This window comes from Clytia hemisphaerica, unplaced genomic scaffold, assembly GCF_902728285.1.
Source record: "Clytia hemisphaerica strain Z4C2 unplaced genomic scaffold, Clytia hemisphaerica genome assembly, whole genome shotgun sequence".
Classification (NCBI taxonomy): Eukaryota; Metazoa; Cnidaria; class Hydrozoa; order Leptothecata; family Clytiidae; genus Clytia; species Clytia hemisphaerica.
In genome coordinates this window covers 89,597-110,092 of record NW_027103993.1, presented here as the reverse complement: position 1 = coordinate 110,092, position 20,496 = coordinate 89,597, and the positions used below count along the sequence as shown (strand labels likewise).

General features: G+C 34.4%; 2 protein-coding genes across 2 annotated transcripts; one reads left to right on the top strand and one right to left on the bottom strand.

The window, feature by feature from the left end:
• Positions 1–227: 227 nt before the first annotated feature.
• On the top strand, positions 228–2,094 carry LOC136811168 (uncharacterized). Its single transcript, XM_067067785.1, has one exon. It carries the CDS (start codon positions 327–329, stop codon positions 2,049–2,051), a length of 1,725 nt encoding a protein of 574 aa, XP_066923886.1. The 5' UTR covers positions 228–326; the 3' UTR covers positions 2,052–2,094.
• Positions 2,095–2,317: 223 nt separating this feature from the next.
• LOC136811167 (rab5 GDP/GTP exchange factor-like) lies at positions 2,318–12,976 on the bottom strand. The gene is made up of 15 exons (XM_067067784.1): positions 12,836–12,976; positions 12,543–12,679; positions 11,907–11,988; positions 11,358–11,452; positions 11,000–11,099; positions 10,550–10,625; positions 10,244–10,356; positions 9,599–9,753; positions 9,137–9,214; positions 8,538–8,649; positions 7,150–7,219; positions 6,653–6,723; positions 4,100–4,187; positions 3,840–3,950; positions 2,318–3,471 (listed from the first exon to the last, which is right to left on the bottom strand). Exons 1-15 carry the CDS (start codon positions 12,916–12,918, stop codon positions 3,307–3,309), a joined length of 1,536 nt encoding a protein of 511 aa, XP_066923885.1. The 5' UTR covers positions 12,919–12,976; the 3' UTR covers positions 2,318–3,306.
• Positions 12,977–20,496: the final 7,520 nt, after the last annotated feature.

Below are 20,496 nucleotides of genomic sequence, written 5' to 3'. Positions count from 1 at the left end.
CTTAACTTGTTCTTAATTTTTAGCCATTGAAGTATTGTTCTTATATAGATTGTTCTTATAAATAAACGTGTAAAAGAAAAAGATCTTCTTTTAGAGAGAATCACACATTCAAGAAGTGTAATTACAGAAAATTTACGCTAGAATCTCAGAAGGTGTTATACAAGACTTCTCGGAAAGATTCTCGGTAAGTCGGTTAAAGAAATCAGAATGGATGATCGTTAAAAGAAAATGATAAACGATAATACAGTTACATGTCGGAGAAATCTGACGTTTAAAATAAGTTAATTGGATAGTAATTATAACAAATCCCTCTTGTCCAAGTATTAATGCAAAAGAAATTATATGCAAAAACAATAATGATAAAACGAGATTTTGAAATCAAATGGAAGAGACAGTGTTACTGTGAGGTGAAAATAAAAAATATTGTAGCTAGGGATGCAAGTTTCAAGATGGCGTCGGAAAAAGGAATAACTAACATAAATGTACAAAATTGGCGTTCGAAAACGGCTGATTCGAAATTACGTCGATTTTATGAAGGACTTGATTGCGCTCGATTATTCAATACTCGATATTTACTCGATTATACATCAGTCGATTTGAGAGGATCGAAAGGAAGGTTAGCTTTATCGATTGTGTGTCAAATTGGAGATGAAAAAGCTAAATCGAGACGAATTTTATTCGATTGGTTACTCAGAGAAAAATGTGATTTCAATTTACAAGATAGTGACGGACTCACATTAATCGCATGGTTGTGTAAGAATAACCGTCAAGAACTTTTCGACGCTTTTATCAAAAAATGTGAAATGGATATTGATTATACAACACCTGATGCTAACGAAGACTCTCCTCTTATGCACGCTGTGCGGACAGGTAATATAGATATCGTTAAAGAGATCGTTCGCATATTGGTGAAATTTGGAATAAGCGTTGACAAACAAAATAAAGATGGGTTGAGTCCGTATGCAGAAGCTGTCCGGTTAGATTTTGTTGATATTGCTGAGATTCTTGAAAAGGAAGGTCAAGCATCGACTAATGTTTATGTCGAGCCTTTGTGGACTTTAAAAACGTATGGCCATTGTTTTAAAGATGTTTTGAGTGAATCAGTCGATAGCAAAGAAAATATCGTCGAGTCTAAAGGCGATACTTTAAAAGAACTCGAGAAGACAAAACCGAAAAGAAAGGCTTCTAGTGTTTACAATAGATCGAATTTAGCATTAAAGAAAACAAGCGTTGTTAATACTGACTCATCAACAACGTCGAGTGGAAGGAAACTAAGCAGAAAGAAAGATATAATTGCTATTGAACCAAGCCCTTTCATGAGCAAAAAGAAAGAAAGAAGAAAAAAGAGCTCATGTACAGCTCAAAGAAAAAGTTTGGCAGGAAATAGCCCGGATACAAATCGTATGAAATCTACAACATCAGAAGCCAATCAAACGGAAGAAGACGTATTAGTGAAAGAATTATCCAAAGTGAGTAGTGAAAAAACATCGAATGGAAGAAATGGTAAAAAATCGAACGAAAAAACATCCAAGAAACCATTAAGTCGCCGAAACTCTCATAAAGGAGATGAATGTCTAGGGTCAGTGCCTGGATTACGCATGCGTAAAAACAATTGTAAACCACAAAAGGCTTTACAGCGTAAATCGATTGCACCTCAAAAACTCTGGTCACCTAATGCAACTCCTGATAATTTTGATCGAGTTGCTTTCGAAGAGAATCGAATGTTTGAACTAATGCAATATCGAACACAACCGAGCCGAATCGAACAAATTACTTATCAAGATGTGAATCGATTCTACCCGGCATTTCCACGTGTGAGTTCGGCAAGTAAAACTCAAGAGCATCTGAGATGGTTGCTAAGATTACGTGTAGAACAAAATGAATTATTACCAATGGCGCGCTATTTGAGTAAAAATGATGTCGATAAAATTGTGACTCCTCCTGAAAGATTAAGAAGTAGAAAGTCAGGCCTTGGTGGGATGGCAACTGGTGAACGATCAGAGTATCTTTGTAATGCTGTTTTAAACAGAATTTTAAACTCAAAATCCTAAATTTTGAAATTTTCACTAATTATTATCGCAAAATTGTTTTGTGTTGTGTTTTGTACTTCTATTAAATAAATTTGGTCATTTTTAACTAGCTCGTGTCTTCTAGAGGATCTTTTTTTCAACAACAGTGTCATCTTCCCAATCAAGTCAATTAGGTCCAGCTATGAATGGGAATGCAACCCTATTTTTGGAACTTCAGCTAGTCAGTTCTCTTTAAAAGACTTAGAAAAAAGGCCTTTTTCAATCACTTGATTAATTTTTTTTCGAAATTCGATTCACTTTAATATATTTAATCAAAAATTTAAATTTATGCAGGTAAACAAATTTTGAAGTTGCAACAATATTTACAAAATTACTATAATGTGACCTTAAATTAAAATTTGTACAAAACAAAAATTTGATGTTTTTTAAATAAAATTTCGTCTAAAAATAAGCTTATGGATTAGTTAACTTTTGGAATTCTACATAGTAACAACTGCAGTATAAAAATAGTTTTTTTAATTTAATAACTAAAAATCATTTTGTTTTGTAAACCATTCCTCTAGGTTCATCCATTTGAAAATTTCGCGAGAATCAAACCATTCAATCAATCAGTCAATTATAATAGTAACCGAATAATAGACCTTTACGTTACGAACACTTGCCTTGTTTTGGAATTATTGTCATGGTGATTAACTCCCAGCGGATTTTAATACAACAACTTCATATTCATAAAAAAATCATTTAATGTCTCAAGGGACATAATCACCATGGTAATTGTTTGAATACGAAGCAAATGATGTTTGTGACGTAATTTATGAAAAGGTCTATCCAACAATATTATGTCAATTTCGTACTTTATTATCTGTAATTTTGACCATAAAATTTCATGGGAACGTGAGTCTTTTGATAGAAATTCTGTTTATACCCATCAAATAACTTCTTATAAATCAAAACGCTCGAACAATGAATTGAACCACAAGTGTCTAAATAATTTGAATTCGAATTATATGAACTTTTCATTCGTTCTAAATCATCACCATTCATCATCTTGTGTTCTTTACTTCTTAGTAATATACAACCTTGGTGATAGATAAACTCTCCATTGATTCCATTTTTGAATCGATCGCTTTTTGATCACCTTACTTTCTTTAACACGTTCACATATCCGCTCCAAAGTAGATTCAAACAAACTCCTTAAAGAGAATAACCTTTCAAAAGGAATTTAAGCCAGGAAAAAAATTCTCACCAAACCTAAATTATTCTCCATCTTTCATCTTCATTCAAAATCAATCAGTTTTTCTTCAGTAGCAGCTGTAGCTGATACTGCTTGGGCAGGCTCATGTGATTGAGATTGATTGACTGTTTCCACTTCAGGTTTTGTTAGATATTGCTCCAGATGCTTGAGGCTTCCTTCGTGTTTATTTTGCATTATTTCAGCAATCTGAATATTTGCAAAAAAAAATACGACATTGTCATTATATGTGAGCAGTCTGTTTCTTTAAAGAATTCTGCATTATAACACGCATGCGTAATTTGTCGTTCTTTTAACCATATGTAGTTAATCTTCGTGATAAACAAAGATAAATGAATTCGTAGGGGTGGACGAAATTTTTCGTTCTTTTTGTCTATTTTTAGTAAATGAAGGATTTTTTAGATTCCCCCTCTGAGATCGCCCAATTTGAACGGTCCTGCACAAGAACTGAAACTGGAGTGTCATGACCAAAGTAACGGTATTTACCCATATGTAATATTGACAAATCTTCCTTAGTTTGAGGCGCCTCCGTTATTAAAAAAATCATTATATCTTGCCTGTTTCTTGACATTTTCCCGGAACTCATCCATTTCTTTTCTTGTCGTTCGGCATTGTTCCAAAGTCTTTGACTGGTGTTCACGCAGTTGAGAAATCTCCTCCAAATTTTGCTGAAAAATAGCAATTCAAAACAATTAAATTAAAATGAAGAATTATCTCTATGATGAGTTAATCAAAAGGGTGACTTTCGAAAGTCACTGTACAACTATTTTCTTAAAATGAGCATGCATTAGCTAAAAGCCAATTTTTAAGTTTATACCTGCATGCCTTCAAGGCCATCACAAGTGACAGTATATTTCCGTTGTTTGACTTTCGTTTGGCGGAGCGGCTTTTCTCCTTTCATGTAACTAAAAAGATATAATAAGTGTGATAACAGTTAAGAAAGAATGTGACTGTTATCATTCAGTTTTTTGCAGCGCATCTAGGTTACTAATATCAAAGCTTTATTGGATTAATGGGATAAAATTTCGCAGATTTGGGTCTCATCCGCGAAATTAAGTCCCAATGGAAATGTGGAAAAGCCTCATCCGCGAATTATTTCAAAACAAATCTCAAAAATATCAAATAAACTACTTTTTAAATGTTTACTGGCATAAAAGAAGCGCTATAAATGCGTATTCCAACAACTAACATGTAAGATTTGGCATCACAAAGCACAAAACCGTGAATTTTTGGATCAGCTCAACCACGAAATTTTATCCCATTCAAATAGTTATGAAACGCTTTTGGAATATATCAAAAAAGAAAAAACAAGCTAGATGCTGAATGGACCTACCTGTTAGATAGCAATAAGGAGAAAAATGAAAACAATAAGTCCGAAAATATAGCGTTTAGCGAAATTGCATAACGCATTACGCATTAAATTTTATCATTGATTTTGGATTGGGGGAGAGGGAAGGTGAGTAGGGAAAAAATTAGAAAGTTCCGGTTGCAAAAATCAGTTTTATTGACAATTGAATCATGCTTGATGGTGAGCATTATTAATTATCAATAATGTTTTTGTGTGAAAACAAGTGATACTTTTATGGACCTACCTGGTTATGCATTTAACACATATATAATTGATATCTACATATAATAAGCGTGACCATTAAACAATCATTTAGAACACAAATAGTGATGATCTATTAAAATTAGTCGTTTGTTTCTTATAAAAAAAACACGTTTAGAAACCAAAATTTCATACTCTTGAAATATTCTTTCATATTCAAGACTTCGAGAGCAAAAATACATATCTCATCAAAAAATTCAGTAATTTTAAGAACATTGATGTATGCTTTTTAATAGTGATTCTTATAGATAAATATGCGTTTTTTGAGCTGAAAAATTCTTTTTTTTACAAAAAACTGCTTGAACCATCTTTAACCTACTTTCATGCAAAAATTCAGAAAAAAACAAGTCCAAAAAACCCTTTTTTTAGCCATTTTTTAGCTGAAATTTACCCCAAATTTTTTTTCTCCAAAAATCGAGCTCCGTCACATTCGAGGGTTTATAGTTATGCATCTTTGTGCAAAAAATCATAAAGAATAAAATAGCCAATCTCGAGAAAATCTAATACCTAAGTAATTGATAGTGTGCTTATAAAAAAATATCGAATTTGGCCAGTTTTTCTATAAAAACAAGCTAAGCAACCAAAATTTCATGCCTAAACACATATTCTTTAAAGTAAGCCCTCATGAGCAAAAAAAACATTTATCTCATAAAAAAGATTGAGTAATTTGACTAAGAACATTGATGTATGCTTATTAATAGTGATTCTTATAAATAAACATGCGTTTTTTGAGCCAACAAAATTTTTTTTCATAAATCTGCTTAAAAGCCATCTTTTACCTATGATGGTACCCTACTTTCATGCAAAAAATCAGAAAAAATTAACGACCTAATTTTTCCCAAAGTCCAAAAAACCCGTTTTTTAGCCGTTTTTTGGCCCAAATTTGCCCCCCAATTTTTTTTTTTGAAAATCGGGCTCCGTCACATTCGAGGGTTTATAGTTATGCATCTTTGTGCAAAAAATCAGAAAAAACTAACGAGCCAATCATGAGGAAAGCTAATAACTAACGAACGGACGAACGGACAAAGGTTAATTTATAGGACCTCTACCGGGGTAGGTCCAAAAAACACAAAGAAATATGAGGAAAAAAAGTCCAATGAAAATCTGCATATTTCTGGCATTTTCGGCCGGAAAAAAATTTGTTTGGGCATTTTTAATACGCATCTTTGAGCAAAAAATTAGAAAAAGCTAATAATAAAATCTCGAGAAAATGCCAAAAAAAAAACAGTTTTCCGGCATATTTCCAGCATTTTCGGCCGGAAAAAAGTGTCTTTCAAAAATCAGGCTCCGTCACATTTTGGGCATTGCCATTTTGCATCTTTGTGCCAAAAATCAGAAAAAACTAATGAGCCAATCTCGAGAAAAGCTGGTAACAGACGAAGGACGAACGAAGGAACGGACGGACAACAGTTAATTTATAGGACCTCCAGGTCGGTCCAAAAATTAAACATATATTTTATAGTCAACCAGATAATCATTTGATTGGATAAATATTTCTAAACATCTTTTTCACAGTCATAACGTTCTCAGACTGAAGATTTTTAGATGTAAAAATGATAGCTATTACATACTTCCTGTAGAAATGCTGCAGAGGAAGTTGACATTTCTACCATCTATTTTGGAAACAAGCACACACAATAACAAAACACCTAAATAACACAAAACGCAACAAAATCTAATACAGATCTTATCGCGAAATTACAATCTTTTTCAGGACTTTTAATAGATGGCGAAAAGAGAAAATCAAAAGCATTTCAAAACCTGTCGAATTCATCCTGGGAAAGATTCAGCGAGCTGGCATCAAGTTCTTTCAAGAATGATATGGCACCACACTAAAGAAGAAATACAAAAATTAAAAGTTCATAAATTCAAAAAAAAGCAAAATTCAAATACAAATTGACCTTCACGAGCAAAATGTGATCACTCCTCAAACTTTCTTCTTAAACCTTTCCAGCGTGCAATATTTTTTGAAAAATGTAAAATTTTCCAGCTTTTGCTTTTGAAATCCAAAATTTCAAATTGCCATAAAAGCTTGTAGCTTGAGAGTTAGGCAATAGTTTTGGTACCATTGAAAAGGTATTTTTATACTCTTCCTAAAAGCATATGATTTATGATTTAAATCAAGTGGTCAGGAGTTATAACCTTAAGACTAGGGGACTCGTTATATTGGCAATTTCAAAACGTGTATACACGTCTGCCGTGTTTGAAGGATTAAGGCATGCCTATTTAAATTGACATGATGGTCGAGCAGAACTTACAAGGTTTGTGAAATAGTATCCTCCTTCTCCGGCCATCAGTTTGTTTGGGTTGCAGAAACGTGTGATGTACCTGGAAAGATTGTGTGGTAAAATGACTATTACTATAACAAATGATGAAATTAAAGTCTGTCCAAATATAATTGGCAGTGGAAACAAGAATGCCTGTAACTTTTGATAGTCAAATATAATTATAAAAATTATTTTTGCTTGCTTTAGAGAATCAAAAGCGCTATATTTGAATGTATTTTTGGTTGAAAAATTCGCGATTTTTAGCGGTTAAATTAGCGATTGTAAAAATTGAGCTTTTTTTTTTACTTATGCTACAACATTCATTTTTACACCAGTGGTAGTTCAACCTTAGGTTAAGAAGTTTGTTAAATTTCAAGGCAAACAGAAAAGTCCTTCGGAAGATATGGGACCCGAAATACCCCTTGGTAGCACTTTTCTGTGAAATATCAATTCTCCAACTTATTACTAAAAACGGGGGTTATGTTATCTTTTTTGAACAGTGCAATTAAAAGTTGGAAAATGTTAAGTGTTGGTGCATTGGTATTATTGGTATCATTGATTATTTCGAAACGAAGTGAAATCACAGTATAATTGTTTTTATTGTAAAGATAAGCATGAACTTATATTGCCTTTGTTATTTTTAAGTCATTAAAGAACTTTGCTAATTTCCAAAACACTAAACAAAATTTGGCTATAGGTTCATTAAAGAGATCGTAAAATGTGTTATGATCGAGAAACTGTTTTATCAATCATATCACTACCCCCGTTTTTAGTAATAAGTTGGAGATTTGATATTTCACAGAAAAGTGCTACCAAGGGGTATTTCTGGTCCCATATCTTCCGAAGGAATTTTCTGTTTGCCTTGAAATTTAACAAACTTCTTAACCTAAGGTTGAACTACCACTGGTGTAAAAATGAAAGTTATAGCATAAGTAGAAAAAAAGCTCAATTTTTACAATCGCAAATTTAACCGCTAAAAATCGCGAATTTTTCAACCAAAAATACATTCAATATAGCGCTTTTGATTCTCTAAAACAAGCAAAAAAAATTTCCATAATCATATTTGACTATCAAAAGTTACAGGCATTCTTGTTTCCACTGCCAATTATATCTGGACAGACTTTAATTATTATTAATTATTTCATAACTCAAACACTAGCAACTCAATTGAGAAAAGAGAGAAGTGATGAGGCCATAAACTCCAATTTGATGTTAAAAGTAAATCTTAAAAAACATATTCTTCAATTATTCCAATAAATTTGACATTAATTCTAGCAAAACAAAATATTCGTTTTTTTTCAACAAACTAAAAACAAAAGAGACGAGACAGAGATCACTTTTTCAAAACTCTTTGTAAATTAGAGGATTACAATACTTACTGTATATTGGAATGTAAAAGAGGAGGGTTGGTTTTCAGCACCACATAGATGAGTACAGGTAAGAAATCGTCAGCACTCGCTATAAATTCACCACTTGTTCCTTGTAACAATTCTTCACGCAAAACAAAAATGAGACGAGTCAAGAAAAAATATAAAAAATCATAAAGTTTACCACTTTCAAAGCTGTTCTACACATATGCTAATACAGGCGCGGCAGAAGTGGGGAGACTGGGGACAAGTTCAGCCCTCCCCAACTTTGAGCAAATGAGATTTTTTTCTCAAATATCTGCCGAGTTTTATCTCATTTTGAGCCTTTAGCCCCCCACTTTTACGGTGATTCTGCCGGGCCTGTAATATTTGTGAGGACCTAGTCCCTCATCTATCAATACCCTCTCGTATGGCCCCTAGTAACTTGCAAGTCCCTTCGCTGATTTTAAAATCCAAGAGCTCATCTAAATTTAGAGAGAAGGAATCTTGTGATGTCTAGAGCAAAAGTCTTTTGTTTATTGTTTACTTGACACCTTTAAAGGTGATAGAGTTGATAGCGAATAAACTAATGCAAAACATTCTAATTTGAAAAAGAAATATTGAAAAGATACGGAATATAGTCAAGCAACATTTCACCAAAGATGCCAGTTTGTCTTGCGGAGCCCTTTTTGTGTTCATCTCTAACAGCTCTAAATAAAAAATATGATATAAAATTAAAAAATTTCTGTTAAAAAATCAATATATTAACAAACTAAAAAACTCTTGATTCAGGCATCTTATTTTGGCCGGTAAACAGAGAATTTCGCCGTTCCAAAGCACGAAAAGAAATCATAACTCGACGGTCTTAATATTCAGTTCAAGTGTATATCAACACTAATCAATGCGCTTGGCTTGTTAAGAATTCTCCTGCCTAGAATCTAGAGTTTTTTTCATTCGCCAGCCTATCAAAAACAAAGCAAAACCTCTGCGAGTAGTAAGTAATAGGCATTTAGACAAATCATCGCTTCAGTTGTGTTCATTCTCTCAAAAATGATTGGTTATTCTCACATGTTAAGCTCCGGAAGAGTTCCTACCTGTTATAGCTTTACGCATCAATTTGTCCACAGATTCGGATTCAAAATCAATGGGTATTTCTAACTGTTCCCATGTGATCCAGTTCAAACTATGTAACCTTCGTTGAAGCTCCAGATCTTTTTTCTCATCACCAGCAGAGGGGTGGCAAAATACTCTAAAATATAAAAATTATCAATGTCGATAGAAGTTCTTTAATTTGATTAGGCTTCAGTAAGTAAGTTTGTAACCAGGAACCAGAAGGCACCCTTTCTCTAGCTGTCTTCCCAAAGGTAAGTGGAGGACACCACTCCTTTCCCTGGATTTCTCCCCCTTCCCTTGGTTCGTCTTTTTAGTTGTTGAGCATCAAGCAAAGGGACGTCAAGTACCATTTAGGGAATTTTTGTATGACCTGGCTGGGGGGTCGAGCCCAGAACCTTGAGCACCGTAGCCGGATGCTCTACCTTCATGCTAAGCCCACATGATATATTGATTAATCTTACTTACACTATCGCACTTCGATTTACACAATTGAACAAAGAAACAAAGGTCTCCTCAAAATCGAGTGTTTTCACCAGTTTTCACAAGAACGCATTTGCGGTTGTTAGATAAACAGACAGACATTAATTTTTACAATTAATGTTAATAATATAATAAATACATCATACCCTTTATAAATATGGGTCATTATATATTTTTCAATACCATCCATCATAAATTCCATCTTTTCAGCAGACATGTTGCTATAGGATGGATTCATTTGGATACGATTGGCCATTTTCTATGAAAAGTTTATAATAAGGTTTAAGTTATATTTGACTATGATTACTGTAAAAAAATAGGGGTGGAAAAAGACCAAAAGTACCTGAAAGTACTAAAAATAGTAAAAATATGCTAAATATCGTGATGGGCAAAAAATATAAATTAATCAAAACATTTTTGGGAATACTTTCAGGAAAAAGAAAGATCCATACAGTGTAGAAATCTTGAACCATCTCAGATTGTTTATCGATTGACAATTCATGGCTTTGAAGGATACGAAATATAAACCTAAAAAAAGCATTACAAGAAAACACTAGATTATTATTTGTGATATACTTTTTTTTATTTCATTTTTTTGATGGGCTTTTCTTTCCTCACTTGAAAAATCTTTTTGAGAGCACCACCTTTTCCAGTCCCTTTTGGAAAGCAAACATATTAGAAAATCACCACCGAGAGGCTAATCTTTCTCAAAAACTGGAGGTATGTTTGTGTACTTACTATAGTTTTTGAAAACAAAAGTAAAGAGTTTCAAAATGGTGATATCCTCTACTTGACTGCGGACTCAGTGACTTCAGTCATAGAAGATTGTCCTGTTTCTTGGAATAAAACGAGTACCCTAAAGAAAGTATTGGGTATGAAAATAGATTGAAAAGAAATATTACTCTTTAGAGCGTTCTTTGATGTCTTTCGATGCCGGTCTCTTGAATGCTTTCAAAAATTCAACAAACTCTTTTGAAGTAGAGCGTATTTCGTCTTTTACATCTGGAAAATATCACAAAAGAAGAAGATAAATTCTAAACAATGAATCCTTAGTGTCAAAGCTAAAGATAAAGTCTCTTTCTGATCAGGAGCTTTGATTCACTAATTCACCGCTTTGTTTATAAAAAAATATGAAGATAGAGGACAAATTTGAAAATTTATATTAAGCAAATGGAAAAAAAACAGTGTCAAGGGTGAGAATCGTTTATCATTAAACCATAATTGGAATATTAAAGAGTAGAGTAGATTAAAATTATTTACCTTGCAAATTCAAAGCACTACGTCTTCCCATAGAAGGTGATGTGTTTTCTTGTTTGACAGTTGGACTCTTTGTAAAAAACTTCTTCACGCTATCACTGAAAAAGTAAAATACTTTCCTGGTAATAAAACTAACAAACTTAAAATTATGAACACAATTAAGATTTTGCAGTATTTGGGTATTGACTGTTGGAGATATAATCTTTTTCCTTACTTGTCCATGCTAAAGCAACTATTTGTAAAATCCAAAGAAACACATCCAAAAGACAATTTTTTTCATAAGCAACCACGTTGCTAAGGCTTGAGGGCTTTAATTAGCCAATTTCTTTTCACTATTTTGTAAAGTAAACCATGGCAAACAAACGAAAACCCTTAGCAAATTAAGCAATAATATGGTATCGTATCAGGGATGGTCTAAGCAAATTTTTCAGAAAATGAGTAAAAACGCTAAGAACCCCAGGGCTGACCCCAAAATCGAAGTTGATTTAAAAAAAAATATGTATGTAAGACAAAAAATTTGAAATAATCTAAAAACGAAAAAGGTGTATATACCGTTTTGAATCTTGTTTTTGTTTCTTTTTTTCTTCAAATTTATCAAACTTGATAGCTGGAGTTCCATCCGTAATTTCAATATCTGAAGAAATCAATCCAAATAAAATACTTAGTTGTAGGTTTTTCATTCTTCTTCTAATGTCAACTTGAAAATATTTTTATGTGATAAAGAATTTGAATTTCAATCTTGAATCAAATAGACATTTAACTAAAATACGAAGCTTCACTCCTTTTAATTAGAAAATATAGTTGGTGGTATGAGAGCGATGATGATTCACTTGCCAAATGAATCGTAGAACATGCTGAGCATCAAAATTAGATCTCCCAGAGACAAGAGTGATGACCACTGTCCCTAATAAGCCCAGGAGGGGGCAGTGGGTGAAATTCATCCCCTTACAGTGCATTTTTCTGAAATTTTCAACTCTTTTAGAGCTAAAAATATGAATTTTTTCTAGATTTGCTGAAATTTCCACCCTTATAGTGCATTTATCAAAAGGAACAGTATATTTCTGCTTTCTTGTAAACCATACCCTTAACTGCTGCACGTACCTGTCGGTCAATTTGCCAGACTGCCACCCCTGGGCTAAGTATTGAAAGCAAAGTACTATAGAAAAAAGTGTGTTATCAGCTAATAACCTTTGTTTGATGCAGTAGCACCAATAGCACCAACTGGTACATCAACTGGTGCAGCTTCATTGTATTGTTTTGCATGAACTTCTTTATAACATTTTGAGCAGTATCCATCCCAGGCCTGATTACCATAGAAACCACACCTAAAATGATGAAATATTCAATTGATTTAAAGTTTAAATTTCTATCTTTTTCATGCAAAACTTTAACCTTCAATACCTTTGTCCAATGACTTTTCTATTTTCGTGGCAAAAAAAAGGAAATAAGTAAAAGTGTGCAATTTTTAATAATAACAATACCCAGATTTGCAGTACAGTGCAACATTTCCAAATTTTTTATTTGCATTTGACCTGGATCTTTGAAGAGCAGCGTTTTGCATCATGGTGATTGTTTTTATAATAGCAATATGCACTAAATATAAAACAATATTCAATTTGTGCAGAATTTTGTTAAAAATACTGGAAAGAGAAGAGAAAATCTGATAAATTTTGAGCTGCTATATGGCATATAAATTTTGTTGAACAAGTTACAAAGGAACAAGTGATACTTTTATGGACCTACCTGGTTATGCATTTAACAAATATAATTGATATCTACATGAGCATGACCGTTAAACAATCATTCAGAACACAAATAGTGACGATCTATCAAAATTAGTCGTTTGTTTCTTATAAAGAAAACGTTTAGAAACCAAAATTTCATGCTCTTAAAGTAATCTTTCATATTCAAGACTTCGTGAGCAAAAAAAAACATCTATCTCATTAAAAATTGAGTAATTTGGCTAATAACATTGATGGATGTTTATTAATAGTGATTCTTATAAATAAAGATGCGTTTTTTGAGCTGAAAAATTCTTTTTTCACAAAAATCTGCTTGAGCCATCTTTTACCTACTTTCATGTAAAAAATCAGATTAAAACAATGATCCAATATTTCACAAAGTCCAAAAAACCCTTTTTTTAGCCGTTTGTTTGCCCAAATTTGCCCAAAAACATTTTTTTTCAAAAATCGGGCTCTGTCACATTGGAGGGTTTAAAGTTATGCATCTTTGTGCAAAAAATCATAAAGAATCAAAGAGCCAATCTCGAGAAAAGCTAATACCTAAGTAATTGATAATGTGCTTATAAAAAAATATCGAATTTGGCCAGTTTTTCTATAAAAACACGCAACCAAAGCAACCAAAATTTCATGTCTAGACACACATACTCTCTAAAAGTAAGCCCTCATGAGCAAAAAAACATCTATCTCATAAAAAAATTGAGTAATTTGACTAAGAACATTGATGTATGCTTATTAATAGTGATTCTTATAGATAAACATACGTTTTTTGAGGCAACAAAATTTTTTTGCAAAAATCTGCTTGAGCCATCTTTTACCTATGATGGTACCCTACTTTCGTACAAAAAATCAGAAAAAATTAATGATCCAATTTTTCACAAAGTCTAAAAAACCCGTTTTTTAGCCGTTTTTTGGCCCAAATTGGCCCAAAAATTTTTTTTTTCGAAAATCGGGCTCCGTCACATTTTGCCCACCACCATTTTGCACCTTTGTACCAAAAATCAAAAGATTCCTATGATTCAATCCTGAGAAAAGTTGGTAACAGACGAACGAACGGACAAACGGACGAACAAACACAGGTTAATTTATAGGACCTCCACCGGGGTAGGTCCAAAAAAAGTGAAAATCAAATCTTTCAAAAGATCATCAAAAATAATAATCAATCAAACAGATCAAAATTTATTTGAAAGTAATCAAACATAATCCAATATTATCGAGGAATCAGCTGTTCCATTGCTATGCCAATTGCAATTTTTGTTCCATCATGTTTGATTGACGCCTTTTGGGCTGACGAAAACCTTTTTAATTAACTTTCCAAAGAGGGTAAGCACGCATTATATATATACCCCGCATGCTGTTGTGTGCTTATAATCTGGCCCTGGTTGAGATTGTCTGGACACAATGAGTAGGAACCAAAACAGGTCAGTCCCCCCTCCCCCAATAAAAAATGTTATATCCAGACGATCTCAATCGAACGGAATCGACGATCGAACCAGTCAAACCAAATCGAACGCAATCGACCGATTGAAATTCGATTGTCAAACGCAATTGAATCTCAATCGAATATTACCGCAATTTTCAGATTCGATTGATATTCGATTGCGTTCGATTGATGTTCGATTGATGTTCGATTGCGTCCAATTGCGTTCGATTCATTGACCCCCGGATTGTCCATCGCACAATTTCTACGGGAAATCGAAAGTAATTTCATTCGGCTTATGATGTTTGAGAGCTTGGATGTTGGGAAGCTGCAAGAATAAAGCCAGACGATCTCAATCGAACGGAATCGACGATCGAACCAGTTGAACAACAATCGAACCAATCGAATATTACCCAGAATTTTGACCTTGGATTGAGATTCGATTGCGTTCGACAATCGAATTTCAAACGGTCGATTGCGTTCAATTTGGTTCGACTGGTTCGATCGTCGATTCCGTTCGATTGAGATCGTTTGATTTTATATAACTCATAAAAAGATGGCACAATTTTTCTGTTAAAAAATTGAAAAGTTCTGATAAAAAAAAACAGTCGAGCTTGATGACAGTTACATCAATATGCCTTCTTACCTGTCTTTAAAAATATAAATAAAAGTAATCACGGAATAGGACGCGAAAAAAAAAGACATAAGTGTGAGAACAGAGTAATCAAACTCGTTAGAAAAAGTACCATTAAAAGTTATAAAAAATCAACCTGAATAAATGCAATCGAAATTCCAGAGAACTTCACAATTCCCCAAACAACATTACATTACTATGTCAAACTCCCATCACATAAATTTTACAATTACGTCAGAGTAAACTACGCTCGCCACCGAAGAGGTTTATTTGGAAAGGGTAATTATATTTTATTGTTCGCTTCTTTTTGAAAGATTTGCCGGGTTGGAAAAGTATGAATTTCTTTGTACATATTTTACCTACCCCAAATATTTAGGAGGATGAGTTTTAAACGAATCGTCAAGTTAAAACGAACGATAAATGTATCAAGGTCTGTTTTATTTACCCCCTGGTGACTTAACAAAAGAGACTTAACTCGATGTTACAATCCAATTATTGAAAGTTTGTCTCGGCCTTTTTATAATGAGCGAGACATACGTTCTCTGATTACGCAATTTTCATATTGACATTTTCGAGGCATTTTGATGTAACTGGATGATATCGAATATCAACAAGCGAGAATGAATATTTTTTATATCCGATTTTTCACGTTGAGTATATAGTATGCAGTGCTGACAAGTCCTTGCAAGTCCTAATAAGGACAGAATGCATAATACCAGACTTCCGCTCTTGATAGGATCGATCATCAGAACGGCTCGATGACGGATCGATCATCAGAACGGCTCGATGACGGATCGATATGTGATCTATGGATTACTTAACGATCCAGATAGGAGATTGATAGAGAATCGATACTCAAGATTTTTTAAAGCTTATGGTTAGTTATTGATTATTTATCGATTATTTATCGATCTTTTATCGATCTTATCGACCCTATCGACTCATACTTGATTTACGATCAACGATCGATAACAAATCGATTAACGATCGATGACGAATCGGTATACTCGATTGAAATACTAGCTCAATACTGGATCAACGAAGGATCGATATTCAAGACTTTTTAATGGCTGAATCTTCCATCGATCTCCCATCCGGATCGTTAAGTAATCCATCGGTCACATATCGATCCGTCATCGAGCCGTTCCGATGATCGATCCTATCGAGCGCGGACGTCTGGATAATATGCTGCTCTGCCACCCAAATCTCCTGATAGAAGATAATTGGAATGAAATTAGGAATTTCTTCAAATACATAAAGGTTTATCGTTCACCAATTAGAAAAAACCATTTAAATTCCCAATTTCATTCAGTCTTTTCTCTTTTTATGACATTCTTCAGGCCATATTTCACATATAATTAGCTAAAGCAAAAAATAGCTGATACGACCCTGCCTATGCCCCGGACAGTCCGGGGCAAATGTCTGGGGTCTGAAAAATATAACTTTTTCCCCGGACCTACGTCCGGGGCTCCAATTTTTGCGCCATAAATTTACCCCGTATGAATTAGAAAAAAGCCCGCGCGGTCAGCGATTCTATAAAAAGCGACCGCGCGGGCTGTCTGGGACGTCCGGGGTAGTCTCTCAAAAACAAATAATACGGACCCCGGGCACGCATCAAAAAAACCCCGGACTGTCCGGGGCATAGGCAGGGTCGTTAGCTGATAGCTCACACCACGGAATCGTTCTATACATATTGTCTTTTTCCCTCATTCCCTGGCAAAATAAAATTATGTTTATCAGTTGATACCATGGTCATACCTACCAGCCAGCCAGAAAAGAGAAGCTGCCAAAAAAATTATAAGATAACAGGTAGCAGTGCAGTCGAGGGTGGTCGGTTCAGTCGGTTGGTTGTTGGTTTTTACTTCTTGCGGATGATCACAAAAAAATCCGGAGTGGAGGGTTCTTAGCTATGTTACGGAGAAATATGTTCAAAATCTATGTTATGGTTCGAAATTATTTTTCGGACCTTGTGGACAAATCAAAATAAACAACTGGCAGACTGGGGAAGCGAAACTCGTCAGCTGATCAGGGCCAAAAGAATATGTAAAAGGGACTTCCCCTTTATTCTTAAGAACTATTAAGTAAATAATCTATTAAGTCCAGGAAATGTAAATATAAGAGGAGACTTACTTGTTACTTACTTGTGTGGTTGTTCGAGCATCCTGCTTCAGGTAAGGTTCTTGGTGAACCACGCCTCTGTGATCAATCTGTCGAGAGAAAAAGAATCTCAGCAGATATTTTTCATGTCAAATATTGAATTGGAATTAGCTCTCCTGCACTCAGTATATCCATGGATCTGGGGTTCATCTGGGATAGACTTAAGGTGTGTGTCCAGGGCTCTTTTGAATTTATCGATAGAAATGTTTTTGAGGTTTCTGATGCTCTTTGGCATAGCATTAAAAAGTTTTGCACTTTGCACTGCAAGTGTGCTGTCTCTAAATTTTGATGTTTGGTTCTTTGGAATTGACAGTGTACACATCCGGCCCAGCCGGGGGTTTTCAGTGGTTTTGATACCATTTACAGTAGGTACAATCTTTTCCATCACCTTCCAGACGTACATTATTCTGTAGCGTTCTCTTCGCCATTGAAGTGAGTAAATTTTTGTCTGTTTTAGACACTCCCAATAATTGTTTGGGGTGCCATATATCTTTCGTAAGAAGGACTTTTGAATATCTTCAAGTCTCTGAATGAGACCAACTGCATTTGGGCTCCACAGAACGGAGCAATATTCTAATATTGGTATCACCAATGATTTATATAGTATAGTACGGTCATACAATTTAAAGATTGTGAAGAAAAAGTTCTCAGGATCCAAGATGTTAAGTTTTTAGCCTTTTCGATTACTGTAGTAATTTGCTTCTGAAATGTGCAATTACTGTCCATAAGGATTCCAAGGTCTTTCACAACATCTTTGTTCTCAATCTCAACACCAGACGGTGATGTATAGCTTGTTTGAGTCTTGATCTCATGGTTCTTTCCATAGCGCAAGAGTTCAAATTTTATATCATTCAGCTTCATGTTGTTGTCATCCGTCCATTTATATATTCTATCAAGATCTTTTTGAAGTAGGACAGCATCTTCTAGAGTTTTGACTTCCTTTGTGGCGCGAGTGTCATCAGCGAAGGATTTGAGAAAGCTGTGCACCACTTCCTTGTCAATATCCCCAATCAATATGAGGAAAATCAAAGGTCCCAAAACACTACCTTGAGAGACTCCTGAAATGACCTGTTGTGATTCAGAAGTGACACCATTCACTAGCACTGATTGTTTTCTCTCTGTTAGGAAGGACTTTAGCCACTGTAATAATTTTCCATCTATTCCTAGTTTCTTTATTTTTCGTAGGACAATTGAATGGTCTACTTTGTCAAAAGCCTTTGAAAAATCTAGGTACACAACATCGGCATTAGCATCTTCGTCCAATATATTTAGTATCAGGTCATTGTTCCAAAAGCTGACTCAAACATGAACGCCCGCTTCTGAATCCATGTTGATTGGGATTGAACAGATTATTTTCATCCATGTGCTTTACAATATGTGCTCTGAGTACTTTTTCAAATATCTTGATGCCATGGGATGTTAGGGCTACTGGTCTATAATTTGATGCCAGTGATCTGCTACCTCCTTTGTGGATTGGTGTGATTGTGCATCTTTTAAGTTCGTCTGGGACAATCCCTTTGTCCAAACTTTGTCTCCAGAGGATACAAAGAGGAATAGAAAGTTCTTCTTTGCATTGTTTGAGAAAGGTTGCAGGGAAACCATCGGGACCTGGTGCTGCAGTTTGGGACAGATCGTTGATTGCTTTTATTAAATCATCTTCTGACAAGTACAGAAGCAAGAAGAGAGTGAAGAACGAGCTCTGAGGACTCATATATTGTTTTATAAAGTCGCAGTCAGCAGCAGCGAATGCAATGCACCTTCTTGAAATGTCAGATGCAAGGGTCACTAGGACTAGAAGGTGGGCAGATTGACTTGGGAGGGACACAGAGACAGAGTTGTTTTCATTTTATTAGGTATTTATGATTACTTTTATTTTCAATATCATGATAATCAATAATATAATGTATAAGTATAGTCCGGTGTTTTGTCTGGTGCCAAAAGTATCCCTCTCAGCCACACCAGATCAGAAACCTTTTGTTTGGTGTTATAGTCCAGTGTTAATTTTTCGAAGTTCTGGATACTGTGTGTTTCAAAATAATGCTCACCGGACTCAAGTCCACTGTTGCAGAGGTGCCAACTCTAAAGTAGTGCTGAAAAACACTTTTCAAAACACTTTTCAAAGAGAGAAACTTTTTTGTGGCGCACCCGGTAGAAAGTTTACACACAGCCTAAATCTGACCTTCAGACCAGTTCAGACCGATAATTCCTGAAAAATTCTTATAAGAGAAATGTGCATTTACAATACAGTAGCTTCAAACTCTTAAAGAGAAATATTAATAAAGATAATTCTCATACATAATTGTATATATGAGTATTATCTTCTTTATAGTGGAGGTAAACTGTTTTTCGGTCGTGTTGTTTTTTGTAATCTTTTAACTTTTTAAGCAGACTTACAGTACCTGTTGAAATATCAAATTTCAATTTTTAAATTTCTTTTGATAGATTTAACTGACATAAAAATGGCGCAAATTGGCGAGCTCAGCTTAGCTCCTACTCGTGCTCCTGTATGCAGTGGAAGTAGTTGTGAAACAATTGACGCACTTCACAAGACGTTTTCCTCATTATCATTGATTGGAAGTTTTGTTGTGTTGGTCTTAATTCTCATCCTAAAAGAATATCACATGGATGCTCAAAAGATGATCTTATTCATGGTTTTGTCAGCTTTCATTGATAGTATTGCTTATTTAATGGGTGACGCTGAAACAACACATGGTGCAACCTGTGAAGCTCAATCATTTCTCATGCAATATTTTGATTGGGCTACGTTGTTATGGGTGACAATGATCACAACAAATTTGATTTTAATCATCAAAAATAAACAGTCACCTAAATATTATTATATTTACCATGCCGTTGTTTGGCTTGGTGCTTTGTTTTTTGCTATTGTCCCTTTCTTTGAAAACACATACGGTCATGCAGGACTTTGGTGTTGGATCAAGAGAGAATATACAGGATATAGGTTTGGAACATGGTTCGGACCTCTATTTTTCATATGTTTTGGAATGTGTATCACTCTTGGCTATGTCACCTATTCAGTATATCAGGCTACTCAAGCCCAAACTGGAGTCTCTGTTGCAACCGAAAATATCAACAGAAGCTATCGAAATGAATTGAAACGACTTGCTTTTTATCCATTGGTTTATATCATTTTGAATATTCCAACCTTAGCTTATCGAATCGAAGATGCTTCAC